This window comes from Muntiacus reevesi, chromosome 2 (assembly GCF_963930625.1).
Source record: "Muntiacus reevesi chromosome 2, mMunRee1.1, whole genome shotgun sequence".
Classification (NCBI taxonomy): domain Eukaryota; kingdom Metazoa; phylum Chordata; class Mammalia; order Artiodactyla; family Cervidae; genus Muntiacus; species Muntiacus reevesi.
Window position 1 is genome coordinate 94,070,322 of NC_089250.1, and position 18,808 is coordinate 94,089,129.

The 18,808-nt window shown below is 39.8% G+C and overlaps 1 protein-coding gene and 1 long non-coding RNA gene across 8 annotated transcripts in view; one reads left to right on the top strand and one right to left on the bottom strand.

Annotated features, from left to right (window-relative positions):
- BICC1 (BicC family RNA binding protein 1) overlaps window positions 1–18,808 on the top strand; it is a 477,034-nt gene that overhangs the window by 440,434 nt on the left and 17,792 nt on the right. For 6 of the 7 annotated variants that reach the window (XM_065922373.1, XM_065922368.1, XM_065922371.1 and 3 more), the window contains 3 exons: window positions 6,963–7,128; window positions 10,281–10,320; window positions 10,693–10,847. In XM_065922373.1, the coding sequence (XP_065778445.1) occupies window positions 6,963–7,128; window positions 10,281–10,320; window positions 10,693–10,847 (361 nt within the window). The remainder of the gene's footprint in view (window positions 1–6,962; window positions 7,129–10,280; window positions 10,321–10,692; window positions 10,848–18,808) is intronic. The other variant, XM_065922369.1, reaches the window with a different exon arrangement.
- Window positions 3,607–11,532, bottom strand: LOC136159784 (uncharacterized). Its single transcript, XR_010661511.1, has 4 exons — window positions 11,385–11,532; window positions 9,585–9,664; window positions 8,019–8,086; window positions 3,607–3,720 (listed from the first exon to the last, which is right to left on the bottom strand). It is a non-coding gene; the product is annotated as an uncharacterized lncRNA (long non-coding RNA).

Genomic DNA, 18,808 nt, shown 5'->3' on the forward strand with positions numbered 1-18,808 from the left:
TGCATTGGCAGGCAGATTCTTTACCACTGAGCCACCTGGGAAGCCCCCAACACATACATAGACACACATGAATTGACAGAGACCTTTTGGGTTCCACTTTTAAATTGCTGCTGTGAATCAAGTACAATAATACAAAATTTCACTAGTCATAAAAAAATGTTGGATTTAAGTTGTTTTCTGGTAGACGAAATAAGTCTGCCCAAAGGGGTGAAGTTTTTTACTGAATTGGTGGGGAAGACACTTAAAATTTTTTTTGTCCACCCACCTATGTTTCAAATGATCTTTTCCTTTTGTTCATCTTTTGATGGGAATTGCCTCCCAAAAGTTTACTGGGGGGTTATCAATTTTATTTTTTTTCTCAAACTTTAAACTTTTTACTTTATATTGGGGTCAGTTCAGCTCAGTCGCTCAGTCATGTCCGACTCTTTGCGACCCCATGAATCCATGAATTGCAGCACACCAGGCCTCCCTGTCCATCACCAACTCCCAGAGTTCACCTAAACCCATGTCCATTGAGTCGGTGATGCCATCCAACCATCTCATCCTCTGTCGTCCCCTTCCCCTCCTGCCCTCAATCTTTCCCAGCATCAGGGTCTTTTCAAATGAGTCAGCCCTTTGGCCACAGTATTGGAGCTTCAGCATCAGTCCCTCTAATGATGGCTGATTAATAGACTTCCTAGGTGGTGCTAGTGGTAAAGAACCCACCTGCCAGTGCAAGTAGACACAAGAGATGCAGGTTTGATCCCTGGGTCTGGAAGATCCCCAGAAGGAAGGCACGGCAACTCACTCCAGTATTCTTGCCTAGAGAATCCCATGGACAGAGGTGGGCTACAGTCAACGGGGTCACAAAGAGTCAGACATGACTGAAGTGACTGCATACACATGCATAGCCAATTAACAATGTAGTGGTACTTTCAGGTGAACAGTGAAGGGATTCAGCCATATATATACATGTACTCGTTCTCCCTCAAGCCCCCCTCCCATCCAGGTTGGTGCATAACATTAAGAGTTCCAGGTGCTGTACAGTAGGTCCTTGTTGATTATCCATTTTGAATGTAGCAGTGTGTACATGTCAGTCCCAAACTCCCTAACTACCCCTTCCCCCTAGCAACCATAAGTTCATTTTCTAAGTAAGTTCATTTGTATTTTTTTTCTTAGATTCCACATATAAGGGATGTCATATGATATTTCTCCTTCTCTGTCTCACTGACTTCACTCAGTATGACTCTCCCTAGGTCCATCCATGTTGCTGCCCACTCAGAAAATGGGCAAAAGACCTGAATAGACATTTCTCCAAAGAGGACATACAGATGTCCAACAGGCACATGAAAAGATGTTCAACATTGCTAGTTATTAGAAAAATGCAAATCGAAACTAGAGTGAGATGTAACCCCACAGGTCAGAATGGCTATCATCAAAACATCCACAAACAACAAATGCTGGAGAGGGTGTGGAGAGGAGGGAACCCTCCTACACTGTAGGAGGGAATGTGAACTGGTACAGCCACTATGGAGAACAGTGTGGAGGTTCCTTAAAAAGCTAGAAGTAGAGCTACCATATGACCCTGCAGTCCCACTCCTGGTCATGTGTCTAGAGAAAAACATGATCTGAAAGGATACGTGTACCTCAGTGTTCATTGCAGCACTGTTTATGAGCTAAGATATGGAAGTAAACTAAATGCCCACAGACAGATAAAGAAGATTGTGATACACATATACAATGGAATATTAATCAGCATTAAAAAGAATGAAATAATCCAGAAGTTTTTAATGCAATAGTTGTATCTCAAAGGTACAGGGAAAGAATAAAAGTTCCTCCCGAGGACTTCGGCTTCCTAAGACCAGAATTTGTACAATACTTTTGAGATAAATAGGTGAGGTTTTAGGACTGACAGAAGGAATAGATGTTAGAGTTAGTTAGTTCCTAGTTTTGCAAAGATTTGTAAGATAAGGAAGACGAGTTGTTCTTAATTTCCCCCAAATTGGATTGCAGCCTAAGTGGCATTATAGTTTGAGCCAACCATCTAACTACATTATCCTTAAAATATCAAGGAGAAGATTTCTAACTAAGATGGAAATCAAAAGGTTTCTGTGTTCTGGATTTAGAGCTGTTTGCCTTTGAATATTTTAGTGCATCCTTTCACAAAGGCTGTTGTTTCTTGGCTGCTCCTGCCTTGTCTGTATCTCCTCCATCCCCTGATTAGCAACTGTTCACATCTACCCTTTGGAACTCAGGGAAGATCAGACAGGCCAGAGCCTGTTCCCTGCATGTAAGAAACTGCGGACATAGAAAGGCTTCAAGACTAGAAGACCACCTACATGGTGGACTTCTGTTGCCGTCTTGCAGTATCTTCGGATGGAAAGACAGTTCAGACAGGATTACTGGAATGAACTCAAAGAGGATAGGGAGTTCCTGGTGGTCCAGTGGCTAGGACTCTGCGCTCTCACTGGTGAGGGCCTGGGTTGCATCTCTTGTGGGGGAACTAAAATCCCACAAGCAGCATGACATGGCCAAAAAAAAAGTGTAGAGGAGAGCAGTAGCAGATAGTCAGTCATATTATCTCCTGTTTTAGGTACCTCTTGTGTCTTTAATTTTTCATTAGCCTTTTTGCAGTGAATCTTTCAGTGTGACTATTTTGGAATTTTGAAGCCTTCTGGAGCATTCTGCATGTCAATTAAAATAGGTATCCTGCCCCCCCCTCCTTTTTTTTGTGGGAGTGGGGCAGGAAAGCTCTTGCTTTTAAGTGCAGTTCTTAAATGATCTTATATAATTGGAACATGCCTCATAATGGCCTTTCTAATTATAGGTTGTCTTTAGTAACACTTTGACATTTTTATAGATAGTTATAGCTTCCAGGGCCATAGTTCTTAGATGTAAAATCAGCAAGTGTACCAGAAGGTAGAGTGCTTAACTCTTTGAATATTAAGGATCCCCTTTCTTTCAGCTAAGCCTTTTTGGGTTTGGGGGAGCCAGATTAATATGTGTGTGGGCCTAGGGATTGTGTGGTACTTTACAGTGCACCTTGTTGCATGGAAATCTTCTTGATGCTGGTGGATGAACTCGGGTCAAGCTAACCTAGACAGCTTATGTGACCTGCTTATTTGAATTCAGGAGTCCTTGAGTTAGGTGGAGAGTACTTCATCAGCTTTTAAAGGCTTCACCCTTGCCCACTATTTTTGCAACTTTTTGGCCACAGAGATTCCTAATAGCAGTAGCTTGTACAAAACAAGACAAACAAACACGTGTACCTTAAATCAGCAGTAACCAAAAGATTCTTCTGTGTCCCAGCCATTTAAAGGCCCTGTGTGCACCCCAACAGTTCCTGCCATGGGACCTTGGCCTGGGGAAAGAAGTGAACCCTCAACAAATGGGGACTGAGGACTAGGGACTCCACGTATATGGTTCCCACATGGATCTTGGGACAGAATCAAGGCCTGGGGGTTTCCACCAATTAATTGAGTGTCATGGTCTGAAATAAAGGGTAGGGGCTTGAACTCCAGGCAGAGCCATCTGCCAGATTCAGCTGACCTGCCCTGTACTGGGAAGCCCATTAGATTGGGAGCTCAGTGCAAAGAATGCAGAGCTCAGAACTGAAAGGAACTTACCTACACGCCTCAGAAAAGAGACAGAGAACTGAAAAGGGTTTGCAGGCGCCACACCCATGTTTCTTACACCCAAAGTTACTGGAGGTCTCCTTCAGTCTTATTACTGCCATCAAATCTGTTAAAAAAAGAAAAAAACTAAAACTCAGTTTAAAGATCAAATTTGCTTTATTCAACATGAATCAGCAGCATCCCATCTAGTAAATAGAAAGAAGCTCCAAAATGCTGTAGAAAAACTTTTTAAAGCAGCCAAAATGAGGGACAAGGAAGTCTTCCACAAAAGAAAGGATTATTTCAGGCAAGGTCACGTTCCTGTGAAGTCAAGTGGGCCTTAGGAAGCATCACTACGAACAAAGCTAGTGGAGGTGATGGAATTCCAGCTGAGCTATTTCAAATCCTAAAAAGGTGATGCTGTGAAAGTGCTGCACTCAGTATGCCAGCAAATTGGAAAACTCAGCAGTGCCCACAGGACTGAAAAAGATCAGTTTTCATTCTGATCACAAAGAAAGGCAGTGCCAAAGAATGTTCAAACTATTGCACAGTTGCATTCATCTCACACACTAGCAAAGTATGTTCATAATTCTCCAAGCCAGGCTTCAACAGTACTTGAACCATGTACTTCCAGATGTTCAAACTGGATTTAGAAAAGGCAGAGGAACCAGAGATCAAATTGCCAACATCCACTGGATCATCGAAAAAACAAGAGAGTTCCAGAAAAACATCTATTTTTGCTTTATTGATTACACAAAAGCTTCTGACTGTGTGGTGGTGGTTTAGTTGCTAAGTTGTGTCTGACTCTTTCGACCCCATGGACTGTAGCCTGCCAGATTCCTGTGTCCATGGGATTGTGTAGATCACAATAAACTGTGGAAAATTCTGAAAGAGATGGGAATACCATACCACCTGGCCTGCAAATCTGTATGTAGGTCAAGAAGCAACAGTTAGAACTGGACATGAAACAACAGACTGGTTCCAGATTGGAAAAGGAGTATGTCAAGGCTGTATATTATCACCCTGCTTATCTAACTTACATGCAGAGTACATCATGTGAAATGCCGGGCTGGATGAAGGACAAGCTGGAGTCAAGATTGCTAGGAGAAATATCAAGAACCTCAGATACACAGATGTTATCACCCTTATGGCAGAAAGTGTAGAGGAACTAAAGAGCCTCTTGATGAAAGTAAAAGAGGAGAGTGAAAACACTGGCTTAAAACTTAGCATTCAAAAAATAAGATCATGGCATCTGGTCCCATCACTTCATGGCAAATAGATGGGGAAACATTGGAAACAGTGACAGAATTTATTTTGGGGGGCTCCAAAATCACTTCAGATGGTGACTACAGACATGAGATTAAAAGACGCTTGCTTCTTGTAAGAAAAGACTATGACCAACCTAGACAGCATATTAAGAAGAAGAGACATTACTTTGCTGACAGGTCCATCTCGTCAAAGCTATGGTTTTTCCTATAGTCATGTATGGATGTGAGACTTGGACTGTAAAGAAAGCTGAGGGCTGAAGAATTGATGCTTTTGAACTGTGGTGTTGAAGAAGACTCTTGAGAGTCTCTTGGACAGCAAGGAGATCCAACCAGTCCATCCTAAAGGAGATCAGTCCTGGGTGTTCATTGGAAGGACTGATGCTGAAGCTGAAACTCCAATACTTTGGCCACCTCATGCAAAGAGTTGACTCATTGGAAAAGACCCTGATGCTGGGAGGGATTGGGGGCAGGAGGAGAAGGGGATGACAGAGGATGAGATGGTTGGATGGCATCATCGTCTCAATGGACATGAGTTTGAGTAAACTCCAGGACAGGGAGGCCTGGTGTGCTGCGATTCATGGGGTTGCAGAGTCAGACACGACTGAGCGACTGAACTGAACTGAGGCAAATATAACACATGTATTTTTTTAATTAATTTTTTTTATTGAAGCATAGTTGACTTAAAATGTGTTATATAATAATTCTATTCTTACTTCCTCCTTTCCTCAGCAAAGTCTGTTTTGCTTTTATGAAAAGAAAAATCTGTTCTACTTTTTTAAAGTCTTTGATTAATTATCATTGTTCCCATTTTGTCCAAATCTGCTTTATCTGTTTTTCTCGACATGATACTAATGTGCCAAATTAACATTATTTGTTATCGGGGGCTTCCCTGGTGGCTCAGATGGTAAAGCATCTGCCCGTAATGTGGGAGACCGGGGTTCAATCCCTGGGTTGGGAAGATCCCCTGGAGAAGGAAATGGCAACCCACTCCAGTATTCTTGTCTGGAAAATTCCGTGGACAGAGGACCCTGGTAGGCTACAGTTCAAGGGATTGCAAAGAGTTGGACACGACTGAGTGACTTCACTTTCTTTCTTTCTTAGAAGAATAATGTTAGGTTAGAGAAATAATTCTGGCTTTAAAACCACCAGTGATGTGCACTGCATACTTCCTTGTCTTCGCTTATACTGTTCTGTCTGAGTTGCTGCTGTTCAATGGTGAACCTGCAGATGCCCTTTCAATTCCAGGTCACAAGCCTTTGTGACGCCTCTGAACTTTTGTCAAACAAAAAAAGCTCTTTGCTTCTCCTGTTGTGTTCTAATAGCCCTTTCTAAATTCCTCTGAATTCCCCTGGCACAACTGAATAGTGAATGATACAAAAAAGAATGTGTAAACAAATCAGCTCTTTGACTAATACTGTTTGTTATTTCTGTTTTACTTGAGCTTAACCTTCAGTTGGAGTTAAGCTTGAGGTGCATATCTAGGACGCTATAAATTCTGATAATTCAAATAACTCTCCCTCGTTTTAAGAAGCACTTTCATGAGGTGTTCTTTCCCTGCACCCTGAACAGATATTAAAGAATATTTATTTATCTGCTGCCTTTATCACAGCAGATTTGTAGCAACATCATGTGTACTGCACACAGATGAAATGGGTTATCTGCATGCTTTCAGACTGACTCAGTTTGCTCAGATTAGGTAAACATGGGTCACAGATATCTCCTTGATGTCTATAAATTAGGAATCTTGTCTGTATGTCTATTCCATGTTCACCATATACAAAATGTCATATATACATATTTACTGTGCTTGAATCTATATTTTGAAATAGTTTCAACACCATGTTGAGATTCAGCAAATCTGCGTTCATATCCCATCTCTACCATTTACCAGAGCCGTGACCTTGGATAAGGTACTTCCCTCGTGCGAAAAATAGGGACAGTAATACTGCCTTCCTCATAGCAGTGCTATGAGGATTCCATGAGATAATACCTGTAAACGGTGGACATAGTAAATCTAAATAGTAAACGTGGCCCCTAGCAAAGGTGTGGTGCATGTGAATGCAACAGTGTCATGTTCAATTCCAAACTCTTTCTTTCACAGCAGCACTGACAGGTTGCTCTCAGATCCTGAACTGAGTGCTGCAGAAAGCCCGCTGGCTGACAAGAAGGCTCCGGGGAGTGAGCGCGCTGCTGAGAGGGCGGCCGCTGCCCAACAGAACAATGAAAGGGCCCGCCTTGCCCCACGGCCATCATACGTCAACATGCAGGTAATGATTAAACAAAAAAGAAAAAGGGAGAGTCATCCAAATGTAGGCTGTCTAGATTGAGGGAAATGGGGAATTCAGTGAGCCTTCAGCAGTAGAGCAGAAATTCCGTTTTCCTTCTGCATGCTCAGTTCAGTTCAGTTTAGTATCAGTTGTATCCGACTCTTTGCCACCCCATGGACTGCAGCACGCCAGGCCTCCCTGTCCATCATCAGCTCCCAGAGTTGACTCACATTCATGTCCATTGAGTCGGTGATGCCTATTCAAAATTATATTTAAATATATATGCAGTAGTTAGGAATTGGTTTTGCTATAAACATTAAAAATGAAATGCAGGATTTAGTTTAAGTGAGGAGAATTATTTAAAATATTAAAAGTGATCTAACATGGTCTATGTCACTGTGTCTTATGCAAATGACATTTTTCATGTGTTACTTAAATAATTTAGATAAATGTGCAAGCTGCTATTTCTGAGCATTTACTGCCTCATGACATAGTCTTAGATAAATAGATTTATAAATAAATAATATTTATATTATTATCCTTCTCTCTGTAAAATGGAGAAGATGAATTTGTTTGGTGCTCCTTAGACAGTTATAAAAATAACTAATGTGAGGCTTTAGTTTTTTGAAAGGAGATGCTAAATATTATTGATGATTATGTTGGTTCACAGATTTTTATGATTATTTTAAACGATTTCCTCAGCAGGGATTTTTCTCTGTATCCATTTTCAAACTATTGGTCCAATTACAAAATAAATAAATAAACTATTGATCATGAAATTCAGAAACATGATTTTTATATTGATCACAATATGAAAGATAAGGATTCTGTGCTTTTAGAGATGTCTATAAATATTTGGCTTCAGTGTCTGAATTAATGGGTAGACTTACCTACTTCATGGTAAGATATATCATCTCCATCTCCCCACTTTCAAAAAAGAAAAAAACTTCACAGAATCCTAGAAATAAAGAAGTTGTCATAAATATGTCAAAGAAATTAATTCGTGAAACTAAATTGTACTTCTGTAATTCCAGTGAAAACTACAGTGCAATCCTCCTTGGCATTTGAACATTTTCATGTTTTTAGATGAATGATTTTACAAAAGCCATGGCCTTTACAAGGTGCAAAGTTAAAAACAAACATTTATTACATTTTCTCTGGTGGATATATTTTCAGTTATCATAAATTAAAGTTCTCTCATTTAAGAAGTGTCAGATTCCTTTACGGTCCCTTTGTGAGTTTCGTCCATATTGTGAGTCTCACCTTTTCCATCAGGTTTATACCTATAGTGAACCTTTTCATGTTCCTTTCTTTTAGGATGGATGAGAGTGTTCCTGGTGATAGAGTTTCAATTTAAATAGATGTTATTTATGCCATTAGTAAAGAGCTGACTTTTAAAATCACTAAGAAATCAATGATAAGAGTTACTGACCTTTGACAGGGAGAGAGTTTGAAGACTTCTGTGATTTCTGGAGCTAAAGATGACCTTTGTCTCCTGTAAAGATGACCTTTGTCTCCTGACCATTCTTGGACTTCTGAATCTCCAGCTCTCTTTTCACATTTATCTTACTTTCTAATTTATTTTGTGGTTATTTCTTTTACTCATCCCTGCTAAGCCTCCGTATGATTTGAGGCTATAGATTATTTTTGATTCATTGTTCTATTCTTTCACAAAGTGTAGCACAGTATCTATAACCAGAAGGCTCTCAATAAATATTTATTGAACAAGTAACTTTAGAATCTCCCCATATCTTGCCTTAGACGTTAGTCATTAAAAGTTGATTTTAACTCCCAGAGTCATTTTAGACCTAGGATTTCAAAAGAAAAATCAAACCATGTTATCTAAAAATCTCACCCTCCCAGTTTACTGCCATGTTCCTTCTGGTTGGTCAAAGTCAACCAGTTTACTTTCATTATTTTGACCCTATCATTTGTAGTACTTTTTGCTTTTAGAAGTATCCTGTTTCAGGCCATAAATTATATGGACACCCTGCATATGATGGTGTAGTCCTCCTGGGAGGAAGGGCCAGTGGGTTCTTGGCCCTTGTTAATGGGTTCTTGAAGTATCTTTGAGACATTTTTTTCCCCTAACTTACTGAAGTATAGTTGATTTACAATATTGTGTTAGTTTCAGTTGTATAGCAAAGAAGATATACATATATATGTATATACCTCTGTTCCTTTTTTCGATTATTTTCCATTATAGTTTTTTATTTATAAGGGACATTTTAAAATCAAGCCTAAGTTCCTGAAACACGGGAGTTGAGAACCCTGAGTCAGCATTTGCTGCTGCTGCTAAGTCGCTTCAGTTGTGTCCGACTCTGTGTGACCCCATAGACAGCAGCCCACCAGGCTCCCCCGTCCCTGGGATTCTCCAGGCAAGAGCACCGGAGTGGGTTGCCATTTCCTTCTCCAAGAGTCAGCATTTGAGTTAGACTTCTTTCTTCAAAACTTACCTTGGTTTGTATATAGACCCATCTGTGTCATAGTCACTTATTCAGTGTGGATGAGAAGAATAAATGGTGCCATCCTAGTCCTGTGCAATACAAGATAAATAAGTTTCATTTTTTAACTTAAGTTTATATTTTTATTTAGGTTTAATTTTAATGTTCTGCTTGTGTCATTATTAAAGCTAGACATTTGTCATTTATGTCACTTTAAAAGCATAGATAATGCCAATTAAGTTATGTAATTTCATAGGTTGTTGTGACATCATACCATTTTACCCAAATGAAGAGGGGATTTTGAGAAATACAGGAGGCCAATAATAGATAATCTGAAGGTATTTTGAGAATGCATTGTTTTGAAATTTAGCGTAACTCTTATTAAGTTATTCACTGTATGTTAGCATATATTGGTCCTGGTATGTTAAATATTCATAATAAAGAGGAATTTTTTTTTCCCTTTGAAGGAAGATTTCTAACTCTTGTCACTGTCATGACTTAAAGTCAGAAGTAGTATATTATTATAAGGAATTAGTTTTGAAAACATGTTTAAGTTTCTCAGGCTTGTGTGGGGTCCTGTCACATTTGGTGCCGAGCTTAGCATTTGTCTCAGAAAGGTGCGTGGGCTGCAGTCATGTAGTCTTTTCATGGAGTATTGGCCTGACATTTGGATAAACTGACAAGAAAGATGTTTTCTGTCTTTTTCAGGCATTTGACTATGAACAGAAGAAGCTGTTAGCAACCAAAGGTATGTGATACATTATGATCTATACTTTGATTTTTTTCAGTCGACACATAAAAAGTTTCTCAGTACTGATATCGAACTGGGAAATTGGACTTTCATAAAAGGAAACCCAGAATGTTTAGGTTCAAGTTGCATAAACTTTGTTGAGGTTGAATAGATTAGCATTAGATCATTTAAGAAATAATGTATCATTTTAAAATTTACTGTTACTTTGTATAAAATGCTTTATGAAGACATTTTAAGGTATTTTGTGTTAAAAAATGATATTCAGTGGTAATTTCTTTACATACATCAACGAAAAAATACTCATCAATGTTGTATTTAAGAAATGCATTAAAAATAGCAAGTATTTGTTTTATGTTCTCTTTTCCAAAGCTATGTTAAAGAAACCAGTGGTGACGGAGGTCAGAACACCCACAAACACCTGGAGTGGCCTGGGGTTTTCTAAATCCATGCCCGCTGAAACTATCAAGGAGCTGAGAAGGGCCAACCACGTGTCATATAAGCCCACAATGACGACCACTTTTGAGGTTTGTAGAGTCATGCCCCTACTTACTCTTCTGTCAATTCTCTCAGCAAAAGAGAACCGTCTTCTCTCCTCTCCCATTCTCTATTTACATAAGGACAGTTTCTTAATGGTGATTTGCTTTAATTTCTAATACTGTAAACGTATTGCTATGAGATAGATACAGTCTGATATATTATGATCTTTTACATGTTTTCTCTCAAACTTGTGGATCAGCTGTGAAGGAAATTTGGATAAATGTGTTTTTGTTAGGGGAGACTGTCAGAGAGCAGGACTGAGATTAAGCAAAGGGCATATGTAATACGCCATAAAAAATGTATAAGGAATCCCTTCATTCCAGGGTATCACTCACAAGACCACCAAGGGGGAGAAGGCAATTATTCAACAAAAACAAGTTCTCAGATCTGAGTTAAAAATTCAGTGTGTTCAGATGTGCCAGGAACATAGCAGGAAGTATCACAAACAAGAGCTCCAAAACATTATGCTTCCCAGATGTTGGCTGCAGGGCTTAGGGGTGAGACGGGGAAGCTGGCATCCTCACCATAGGGAGAAGGGATCCAGAGCTCCTTGCTTCTCTGCCGGGCTGTTCGTGACTCAGTCAGCAAGGCCTTTTCAGTTGCAGAGTGTCAGATTTTGGCTCTAAGTCTTTTGCAAGTGCAGGTGGAGTTAGAATGTGTGCACGTGCACACACTCACACACAGAACTGCAGAGACTGCACAAACCTAAAAGATGGATGAAAATTATTAATCCAAGAATCACAATGTTCAATAAGACCACTGGAGGCTCAAAAACAAATACTGGTTAAGCGTTTCATAATTGTTAGTCTAATCAGTAGCATTTGCAGATTGACCTTCATTTCTCCACCCATTTTCTTTGTAATAAATTAGAATGTTGATGAAAGGCAAATGCAAACATGCGATTTTTTTTTCCCCTTTGTCTCTTTGAGAAAGTGAAAAAGAAAGTACTGTTGAAATACTAAAAAGCACAGTTTCCTGCAAATTTCATTGTCAGACTTACAGTAGCAATTTGGCAGGGTATATTTAAAGACTGAAGTTACTGTTGGCAACTAGAATGCAGGAATCATTATGAAAAATTTGAGGCCCTAGGAGTTACCCACCCCTCTTTCTGCCATTATAGCTCTGAGAAAGTCAACATCTCCTTTCATTGGCAGAGGCCTTAACAACTGCTGTGCTCATTCCCAGGCTTCCACTGGTGTACCTGCAGTCTGTTGTGCTCACCCCCACCTTCAGCCGAATGGAGCTTTAGGTGGTTGATTATGTTCCTGTCGTTTCAGAGATGAAATAGTTCACTTTAGAAATGCTAATTCAGTTCTGTTCTCAGAGACCAGTAGTATGACAGGTTGAAATGACGATTGTTCTAATAAAGTAGTTGTCAGATGCAGAGGCTGTGGGAACCTGACAGCCACCACCGACACACGCCAGCTTTGCTGAGTGACTTCCCGCCTCAGAGCCCGTTTGCTCACTGCAGTTATTTTGGGCATGCGGTGGGAGAAGGCACCCAGCGCTTCATGTGGTGTGCAGGAAGTCTTGGTAATATTTAGCAACTACTGTTATTTCCACTAAAGATCTTCACCCTGAGGAAAACCAAGAGCCTGATGAAAGATGTGATTCATATACATATATGAATGCTTATTACTGGAAGTATTTCTGCATTTTCAAACTAGATATGCTTTTTATATCTAAAGGAATACTTTAGAGTGTTACATGAACACATAATGTGTTAGTAATAATTACCTTAAATCACATTCATTTATTTCTTTGATGTTTTATATGGTACATTTTCATCCACGAGCTTTTTTGATCCCTATAAATTCCCAGTGAGGGAAAGGGTCCCAGATCAGTTAAGTGTCTTACTTGAGGTCATCAGTAGTTAGAAAAAAGGACTTGAATTCATTTTGCAAAATTTCTTTATCCTCGTTTTCCTAATGGTTTAACTCAGAGGGAACATAGCAAGTTAGTTAGTGTTAGTCACTCAGTCACGTCCGACTCTTTGCAACCCCATGGATTGCATCCCACAAGGCTACTCTGTCCATGGAATTTCCAGGCAAGAATACTGGAGTGGGTTGCCATTTCCTTCTCCAGGGGATCTTCCCGACCCAGGGATTGAACCTGGGTCTCCCATATTGCAGGCAAATTCTTTACCATACAAGGTGATATATAAATGCTCTAGAGCCACGTTAAAAGACATAAGAATCACTTGGTGCACTTAAAAATGCAGATTCTTCCCCCAGCATCTCACTCATCAGGGAGAGAGCCAGCAGGAACCAGTAATTTACATTTTCACCAAAAGCCTAGTCTGATTCTGATGCAGGCACTCTCCTGGAAACACTGCTCTGCAGGGATGTACCATAAGAGGAATGACTCAGAAGTGGTGTCAGAACCGGGAGGGTCTCTGCTCTGGGTCTTGTCCAAGGACGAGTAGACCACTCTATGGGCTTGAATTTGCAGGCTCCTGAGTCAGTGACTGAACCCCTCCTGTGGCTTTTCTTGCTTTGGTTCTCTCGGGCCAGCCTATTCCACCTTTCTGGCTAATGTCTAACAGCTCATTCACATTGAAAGGTGGGGGAGAGGATGAAACCAGCAAGATCAGTGCTTTTATTCACAGCCCCTTTAAACAGTGGTGATAAGAGATAGAATCAGGCTTTCTTAGGGAATGGTTCTAGATTCTTGCGGTGTGGAGGACTTTCACACACCCCAAAGCCATCAAAAGGAGATAAAAGGGCATGATCTGCTGATACTCTGAAGCAGTTGCTCTTTGTGGATGCCTGCCCTCCTCTTTATTCTGCTAAAACTCAGAGGGATTGTAAACTGGGCAATTAATGGGTTAGCACATAGGGACAGGGTGGGAATTGAGAAGGACCTGGGGAAAAGTGGACAGGGCTTAAAATTTTTTTTTTTAAAGATTTACAACATCTCCACTTGTAGCACTATTTTAAAATCAGAGGGTAGTTACAGCCAGAATGACCATCATCAGAAAATACACAAACAATAAATGCTGGAGAGTGTGGAGAGAAGGGAACACTCTTACACTTGATGGGAATATAAATTGGTATAGCCACAATGGAAGTTTTTTAAAAAATTAAAAATAGAGCTACCTTATGACCCTGCAAGGAGATCAAACCAGTCAATCCTAAAGGAAATCAGTCCTGAATATTCTTTGGAAGGACTGTTGCTGAAGCTGAAACTCCAGTACTTTGGCCACCTGATGCGAAGAACTGACTCACTGGAAAAGACCCTGGTGCTGGGAAAGAGTGGGGGCAGGCGGAGAAGGGGATGACAGAGGATGAGATGGTTGGATGGCATCACCAACTCGATGGACATAAGTTTAAGCAAGCTCTGGTAGTTGGTGATGGACAGGTAAGCCTGGTGTGCTGTAGTCCATGGGGTCTTAAAGAGTCTGACACAACTGAGCGACTTATCTGAACTGGCTGATGACTCTGCAATCCCACTCCTGGGCATATATTCAGAGAAAAACATGATCAAAAAGGATATATGTACCCAAGTGTTCACTGCAGGTCTGTTCACAGTAGCCGAGACATGGAAGCAACCTAAATGTCTGTTGACAAAGGAATGGATAAAGAAGATGTGGTACATATATACAAAACAATGGACTATTACTCAGCCATCTAAAAGAATGAAATAATGCCATTTGCAGCAACATGAGTGGAACTAGAGATTGTTATACTGAGTGAAGTAAGTCAGAGAAGGAGAAATATCATATGACATCCTTTATATGTGGAATCTAAAACGAAATGATACAAATGAACTTATAAAACAGAAACAGACTCACAGACTATGAGAATGAGCTTTATGGTTGCCAGGGGGATGGATGGGGGAAGGCATAGTTAGGGAGTTTGGGATTGACATGTACATGCTACTGTATTTCAAATGGATAACCAACAAGGTCTGTATAGCACTTGGAACTCCCTCTCAATGTTATGTGACAGCTTGGGTGGGAGGGGAGTTTGGGGGTGAATGGATACATGAAGTTGTGTGGCTAAGTCCCTTCACCGTTCACCTAAAACTATCACCACATTGTTTGTTAATTGGCTATACGCCAATACAAAATAAAAAGTTAAAAAAATTTAGGGGGTAGTTAGAAACACTCTTTTTCCTTATTCTTTTCCAAAGAAAACCAAAACCAAATGGACAAGTAGGATGCTCTGGAGAAGTACGTTAAGCCAATGGGTCCTGACTGGTGTGGGTTACTCAGTGTATAGGGAATCAAGGCACATGGGTTTCCTGCTCTAGAAAGCTTGCTTTAGGCAAGAAACTGATGCTTTGAACACCCTGTTCACATTACTGAGAAACTAGACTTGAGAGACTGTTTCCAGTTTTAAGGCATTTTTGAGAAATTAGACTTTTCCAAAGAACTCCTTTAGATAAGAAGCAAGTAGCTTGAGGGCTATTTTTGTTTTCTTCAAGACTCAAAAGTATGACCCTATCCACTTAATGATATACTAGGACAGCAAAGATCAAACAAAAGGTTGCTTTGACCTGCAGTATTTCTGTCACATCAACGGAACTAAAAAGTTTTGGATTTTCCTTTTCTTTTTGCCATTTATCTCTTAAAGGCATTAGAAATGGTTGTGTATTCTCTGGAGCAGGTAAAACCTGCATCAGAAGTTAAAAGAAGGTTTTAAATTTCCTCCTAAGAGTAATGAGGTTGTCTGACTATTTTAAGTCTTACAAATCTAAATAATTTTGTGATATTTACCAGTTTGTTGTCTTCTAACATATCGCAATAAACTGGTAAATATCACCAGATTATTTTTTATTTAATGTTTTTTTTTTTAATGTTTTTAGAAAACATCGTGTTTAGCCAGATCTGAGATAACTGTGTGAATGAAATCAGCTTAGATCTTAGATGAGTGACTTTTTAATGCTCAAAAAGAGTTTAGATACAGAAGTTTTAAAATATATAGAAATACTACATAATGGTCTCTTTCCTGGTAATTAAGCAGTTTTGAGCATGTTCTTATTTCTCTTGCTGCATGGAATTTATCTGGTTGAATTATGTTAATGATGGTTTTAACTGAAAAACCCTTTTTTTTGCTGTGAGGAGCCTTCCTTTCCCTAGGCCCCTTCCCAAAAGTCAGCAAAGGGGATCCCATAGATATAGGAAAAGGTGACTGTGAGATCTAGTAATTCTGCAATTATTTATCAATAAGCATGTCCTGTGTTTTAGATGCAGTTCTGGGCATTAGATACAATGCCTGAATACAGATTCTTGCTTTCATGGATAGAGCTTTTTTTTGGTGGGTAGAGAGAAATATATAACAAGTTAATCAGAAGGTATTAAGTAATTAAAGTCCCTGATAAATATGAAACAGAGGCTATTTTATATTGGGTAGTTTTAGCTGGCTTTAATGAGCAAATGACATTTAAGCTAAGACCTACATGGCAAGAAAGGGCCAACCTTGTGACTATCTAGGGAAATAGTACTAGGCCAGGGAAACAACTGTCATTATCATATTGGAGTCAGAGCAAACTGGTAAGTTCATGGAGCAGAAGGTGGATAGGGTGGTGGAGCATTGAAGATAAGGTTGGAGAGACAGGCAAAGACTTGTTTATGGGGCATTTCAGCCCATGGTAAAGTACTGGCAAGGGATTATAGGATTGTATGCTGAACGAGGCATGGTTTTGTTCTAATTTGCATTTAAAAAAAACAACCTGCAACCTAGTTACTTCATGAAAAATGGATTATTGGGGTGGGAGGCAAGAAAGAATCAACATATCCATTAATGAGGCTATTAATGACAGTGGTGGAGACTGGTAAAAGTAGGCAGATTTGGGGTATGTTTATATACGACATTGATAAACTGGCAAATTGGATACAGTGAGGAGAGGATGAATGGTTGAGCAACTGGGTGAATGGTCATCACTTACTGAGATGTAGGAATTCTGGGAGAGGAGTAGATGTGAGTGTAGCTTGTAGGGATAGTCGTGAACAATATGGTTTCAAACACTCTTAAGTTTAAAATGTCTGTGAGACAGTAAAATGGAGGTATCAGATTGGCAACTCCGTGATGCTAAATTTCAGTAGAGAATTCAAACCTGGAGGTAACAATTTCAGTCATGGCTGTTGTTAAGCTTTGACAAAGGTTGTGATTACTGATTATTTGAGAAAGTGTAGAGAGAGATGATAAGGAATGTGAAGACCAAACCTGACATTTGGAATAGAAAAGAGAGGAAGATCCTACAGTAAGGATTCAGTAGGGCAGCTAGGAAGTCTTGAGAGTGGTGTCATGAGTGGTATCATAATGCCCTGAAGAAAGAAGTGTTATAGCCAGGCACTGTCAGCTGTGGGTATGCTGCCATGGGATTGAATTGAGTTCAGTGACCTGAATAGTAAAGGATTCTCTTGGAATTACCCAGTAAATATAAAACTTGGGTTATCAGAAAATGTTGACTTTAACACTACAGATATATAGTACAAAGTATGGTACCTGTAATATAGTGATTAAATAAATGAATAAAGGGTGAATACATGCAGGTTTGGTATAAACTTTGAGATCTTTTAAATTACTATTTTTATTTTGATTTGGGAGAGTTCATTTTGGTTTCCAGGCACTTGTCATTTGCTGGACAGATCATGTACTTAATTTGGGTGATATAACACGGACAATGCCAGACTCCTCTCCACCCTTCCATTCTGTGAGCTCGATTCCTCTCAAAGCACTGGGTGTAGCTGCACCACTTCCCTGCTCGACCAGGTGAGATACTAGGCAGAGAGTCTCTACCATGCCAGATGGAGGACTTGCCTTGTGGTTCCCCAAAACAGAAATCTTAGCACCTACTCCTCCAAATCTTAAGGAGTGACTCTTTTCACTGGGGTCTCAGAACTCCACCAGACGTCCATTTCATCATAGCATACTGGAGTACAAAAGTAGGAAGTTAAGAAACACCTGGAGTAACAGGCAAGTTTGGCCTTGGAGTACAAAATGAAGCAGGGCAAAGGCTAACAGAGTTTTGCCAAGAGAATGCAATGGTCATAGCAAACACCCTCTTCCAACAACACCAGAGAAGATTCTACATGTGGACATCACCAGATGGTCAATACCAAAATCAGGTTGACTATATTCTTTGCAACCAAAAATGGAGAAGCTGTATACAGTCAGCAAAAACAAGACCAGAAGCTGACTGTGGTTCAGATCATGAACTCCTTATTGCCAAATTCAGACTTAAGTTGAAGAAAGTAGGGAAAACCACTAACCCATTCAGGTATAACCTAAATCAAATCCCTTACAATTATACAGTGGAAGTGACAAATATATTCAAGGGATTAGATCTGATAGAGTGCGTGATGAACTATGGATGGAGATTTGTGACATTGTACAGGAGGCAGTGATTAAGAAAAAGAAATGTAAAAGGCAAAATGGTTGTCTGAGAAGGCCTTACAAATAGCTGAGAAAAGAAGAGAAGTGAAAGACAAAGGAGAAAAGGAAAGATATTCCCATCTGAATGCAGAGTTCCAAAGAATAGCAAGGAGAGATAAGAAAGCCTACCTCAGTAATCTATGCAGAGAAACAGAGGAAAACAACAGAATGGGAAAGACTAGAGATCTCTTCAAGAAAATAAAAGATACCAAGGGAACATTTCATGCAAAGATGGGCATAATAAAGGACAGAAATGATATGGATCTAACAGAAGCAGGAAATATTAAGAGGTGGCAAGACTACACATAGAGCTGTACAAATATGATCTTCATGACCCAGATAATCACGATGGTGTGATCACCCACCTAGAGCCAGACAACTGCAATGCAAAGTCAAGTGGGCCTTAGGAAGCAAAACTACAAACAAAGCTAGTGGAGGTGATGGAATTTCAGTTGAACTATTTCAAATGCTAAAAGATGATGGTGTGAAAGTGCTGCACTCAGTATGCCAGTAAATTTGAGAAACTCAGCAGTGGCCACAGGAGTGGAAAAGGTCAGTTTTCATTC